At 47.4% G+C, this 4,970-nt stretch overlaps 1 protein-coding gene across 1 annotated transcript; it reads left to right on the forward strand.

Moving 5' to 3' along the window:
• The first annotated feature begins 2,821 nt into the window (after positions 1 to 2,821).
• On the forward strand, positions 2,822 to 4,474 carry LOC119350147 (trimethyltridecatetraene synthase-like). Its single transcript, XM_037618118.1, has 2 exons — positions 2,822 to 3,733; positions 3,827 to 4,474. The coding sequence occupies exons 1-2, from the start codon at positions 2,822 to 2,824 to the stop codon at positions 4,472 to 4,474; spliced, it is 1,560 nt and encodes a 519-aa protein (XP_037474015.1).
• Positions 4,475 to 4,970: the final 496 nt, after the last annotated feature.

A 4,970-nucleotide genomic window follows, 5' to 3' on the forward strand; every position in this document is an offset into this window, starting at 1 on the left:
TGATCTTATGCCTATGTTTCAAGATTTTTTTGACGGTCATTTGGAGTTGTTTCATCTTAACTTTGGAACGATCACGTTGTTACCTAAGAAAGATGAGGCTGTTCGGATCGAACAATTCTGCCCCATTTTCCTGCTGAATGTGAGTTTCAAAATCTTCACAGAGATCGGAACTAATAGATTGACAAAAATTGCTCATTCGGTGATCCAACCGAGCCAAACAGCGTTCATGCCGGGACGACACATACTGGAAGGGGTGGTCGTTCTACATGAAACGCTTCATGAGATCCACTCGAAGAAACTAGATGGGGTTATTTTCAAAGTGGACTTTGAGAAGGCGTATGATAAAGTAAAATGGCCTTTTCTTCAATAGGCAATGCGCATGTAGGGTTTTACTGAAACTTGGAGGAAGCAAGTAGATACCCAAGTCCAGGAAGGAAGTGTAGGAATCAAGGTGAACGATGACATCGGTCACTATTTCCAGACACATAAGGGGTTGCGACAAGGGGATTCAATGTCTCCTCTTCTGTTCAATATTGTGGCAGATATGCTGGCGGTCATTATTGGCAGGGCCAAGCAGCATGGCCATGTAGAGGGTCTAGTTCCTCATCTTGTCGATGGAGGGGTTTCCATTCTACAATATGCTGATGACACTATTCATTTCATGGAACATGACATGGCTAAGGCACGTAATATGAAACTTATCTTGTGTCTCTTCGAACAATTGTCTGGATTAAAAATTAGTTTTCATAAGAGCGAGGTGTTCTGCTTTGGGAAGGCCCAAGACGAGGAACACAAATACAGACAACTATTTGGATGCAAATCAGGTGCCTTACCATTCAGTTACTTGGGTATATCGATCCATCACCGTAAGCTCCCCAATAAAGAATGGAAATGTATTGAAGAACAAATTGAAAAAAACTTAGCTGCTGGAAGGGTAAGCTTATGTCATATGGAGGTCGGCTAGTCCTGATTAACTCAGTACTGACTAGTATGTCGATGTTCCTACTGTCGTTCTTCGAATTTCCGAAAGGAGTTCGCAAGCGAATTGATTTCTTTAGATCCCGCTTCTTTTGGCAGTCTCATGAGGCCAAGAGGAAATATTGTCTCGCGCGATGGGATATCCTCTGCCGACCTAAATACCAAGGGGGTCTCGGTATTGAAAACTTAGAAATCAAGAGCGAATGTCTTATGAGCAAATGGCTATACAGACTAGAGACTGAGCCGGAGGGCATGTGGTCTTAACTCTTGCGCAATAAGTATCTGCACTCGAAAACACTAGCCCAGGTTACCATGAGACCGACTGACTCGCCGTTCTGGAAGGGACTTATACGCATGAAGGACATGTTCTTTCGTAGGGTCAAATACTTGGTTGGCAATGGAATGTCAACAAGATTTTGGGAGGACACGTGGCTAGGAGAGACGCCCTTGGCCATCCAATATCCTACACTCTATAATATTGTGCAACTAAGGAGGATTACGTGGGTTCCGTCCTTCAAACAATTCCCTTGAACATTCAATTCAGACGTGTGTTAGTTGGTGGATGGACCGTCTGGATGCATGTGGTTCGGACATTGATAGAAGTTCAACTCTCTGATCAGCCGGATTCAATACAATGGAAACTAACTACGAATGGGAGGTTTACGGTAAAATCTTTTTATATGGACCTCATTAACTCTGGCCCCCTATCAAGGTCGTTGCACATTTGGAAAGTTAAGATTCCTTTGCGTATTAAAATCTTCATGTGGTTTGTTCACAAGCAAGTGATACTCACAAAGGACAACTTAATTAAGAGGCGATGGGTAGGCTCTTCGCGGTGCTATTTTTGTGATCATGACGAAACAATACAACACCTATTTCTTGAATGCCCATTTGCTAAGTTACTTTGGAGAACGATTCATATAGCTTTTAATATTAATCCTCCAGTTGATATTGCGTCTTTGTTTGGGACGTGGTTAGCTGGGGTTGATCAGATTACTGCGGCTCGTATTCGGATGCTATTATGGGCTATATGGAACTGCAGGAATGATATGATTTTTAACAGACAACACACTTTGACTTTTTTGCAGGTTATCTTCAGAGGTACAGGTTGGATCCGTACGTGGTCCTTACTCACTCCTATGGACTCCAGGGAGTCTTTGGTTATTGGGTGCAACTAATGGGAGATGATAGCTCGGGTTATCTTCAACCAGTTCGGATGGCGCTCGCATAACAGGATAAGAGTCTAGAGAGCTTATCCTTTTTATCTTCATTGTGCCGGTTGATATGGTTCACATGTATTTTTCCTTTTTTTGTACTTTGATCTGCTCCGTTTTGTGTTCTGGATTATTAATAAGATGGCCGCATGCATCATCATCATGCAGAGGCCGGGGGTATGCCTCCATTTCCAAAAAAAAACATCTAGATGTGCCCTAAATATTGCACATCTAAGTTCTACGTCATAGATTTTAAAATTTTGAAGTAGGAAACAATCGGAGTGCACCTGTTTTATCCTTAGTTGCATACTTGCATGAATACACATGCATACCTTTCTCTATTACACCAGGAACCGGCGTCACCTAAATCCGGCGAATGAAAAGTAATATCTAAATGTTTTTCCTTTTTTTATTACTCCGCCTACAGCCTATAGGCTGAAGCAGTGAGCACCAGCAGTTCTCTCAACGCTCGTGCCCCGAAACTGTCTTCACCGACTTGGCGTCCTTCTCCGCTGCGTATGCTATAAGTACAACCATCTGATCTGAGAATCAGTCAGCTCAAGCTAAACCGCCCTGTTCTATAAGCAAGTGAATATCATCCCCGGCAGGCAGCTGCTGTATACCTATCGATGGAGCTCCAACCATGGCTGACCTTCCTTGGGATTGTGCTCGCCACCGTGCTCTTCATCAAAACGGTGGCTTGTCGACCCAGTGGACGTGGATACAACCTCCCTCCGGGACCTAAGCCATGGCCAATCATCGGAAACCTCAACCTCATTGGCGCGCTCCCACACCGCTCCATTCACGCGCTCTCGGAACGGTACGGCCCACTCATGTACCTCCGCTTCGGATCCGTCCCGGTCGTCGTCGGATCTTCCGTCGAGATGGCCAAGTTCTTTCTCAAGACCCATGACGTGGTGTTCACTGACCGGCCCAAAACCGCCGCCGGGAAGTACACCACGTACAACTATAGGGACATCACCTGGTCCCAGTACGGTCCGTACTGGCGCCAGGCGCGTAAGATCTGCCTCACGGAGCTCTTCAGCGTGAAGCGCCTCGAGTCATACGAGTACATCCGCAGAGAGGAGCTGCGAGCACTCCTGCGCGATCTGCACGGAGCGTCCGGCCGCGTCGTGACACTCAAGGACTACTTGTCCACGTTGAGCTTGAACGTGATCTCGCGCATGATGCTGGGCAAGAATTACTTGGACAAGGAAGCGGCAGGCTCCGCGATCACGACGCCTGATGAATTCAGGTGGATGCTCGACGAGCTGTTCTTGCTCAACGGCGTGCTCAATATCGGTGACTCCATCCCGTGGCTCGACTGGATGGACCTGCAGGGTTACGTTAAGAGGATGAAGAAGCTGAGCAAGATGTACGATCGGTTCCTCGAACACGTGGTCGACGAGCACAACGAACGGCGCAGCCGCGAGGGGGAGAGCTTCGTGGCAAAAGACATGGTCGATGTGCTGCTTCAGGTAGCCAGCGACCCCAATCTTGAGGTCAAACTCAGCCGGGATGGCGTTAAGGCCTTCATACAGGTCTGTGACTAAAAAATTTCCTAGCTAGTACTACTTCTTTAGTTAATTTAAAAACTCTCAATTCCTATATTTCGAACAAACATATGCGTGCAGGATCTACTCGCTGGCGGCACGGAAAGCTCGACGGTGACTGTGGAATGGGCCATTTCCGAACTCCTAAAGAAGCCCGAGATTTTTGGCAAGGCAACTGAGGAGCTGGACCGCGTCGTCGGCCGGTGCCGCTGGGTCACAGAGGACGACATTCCGAGCCTCCCATACGTGGATGCTATCATGAAAGAGGCCATGCGGATGCATCCGGTGGTGCCGTTGCTGGTGCCCCGCCTGTCTCGCGAGGACACGACCGTCGGCGGCTACGACATCCCGGCTGGCACACGCGTCCACATAAGCGTGTGGTCCATTGGCCGTGACCCGGCCCTGTGGGACGCGCCTGAGCATTTCATGCCGGAGCGGTTCCTTGACAGCAGGCTGGACGTGAATGGGCAGGACTACGAGCTCCTGCCGTTTGGCTCCGGCCGGCGGATGTGCCCCGGGTACAGCCTCGGCCTCAAGGTGATCCAGATGAGCCTCGCAAATCTGCTGCACGGCTTCACGTGGAGGCTGCCCGACGGCGTTGCCGCGGAGCAGCTGAGCATGGAAGAGATATTTGGGCTGTCCACTCCACGCAAGTTCCCGTTAGAGACTATCATGGAGCCCAAGCTCCCAGGTCACCTCTACGACGGGGCTACTGCGTTTGTGGAGTAATTAATGAGTCAGTGTTTTCGTGGATGTTCATTTTCTCTCTGTTGTTCTTCCACTATGTTGGGCCATATGTATTGCGTGATCCCCCTACAGTCACTAGAATAAATAACGGACTACTTCCCTTGCACGGACTCCATGCCTAACGACGACGGTGCCAAGAAGAAAGCCGTGGAAGAGGAGGAAATTGTTGTGGCCGTAGCCTGACTTACTGGATGGTATTATTTGTTCATCCCCTACTTGCTTGTTCGTATGCTAGTTGTATGTGTCATGTGCATAGATGATTCAATTCTATGTTGTACACATGCTCAAATGTTTAGTTATCGGTATGAGTTGCATACTGTGAATGCATGTTTACTATTTACTTGTGGATTAGATTATTCTAAAATGTGCTAATATTTCCAGCACTTATGTGTTTAAGTTATATAGAATCGATATTGTATGATTCAAAATCAAAAGAAATGTCAATTGGTTTAATTTCAATGACATAATTAATAGCCTA

Source organism: Triticum dicoccoides, chromosome 1B (assembly GCF_002162155.2).
Source record: "Triticum dicoccoides isolate Atlit2015 ecotype Zavitan chromosome 1B, WEW_v2.0, whole genome shotgun sequence".
NCBI lineage: Eukaryota > Viridiplantae > Streptophyta > Magnoliopsida > Poales > Poaceae > Triticum > Triticum dicoccoides.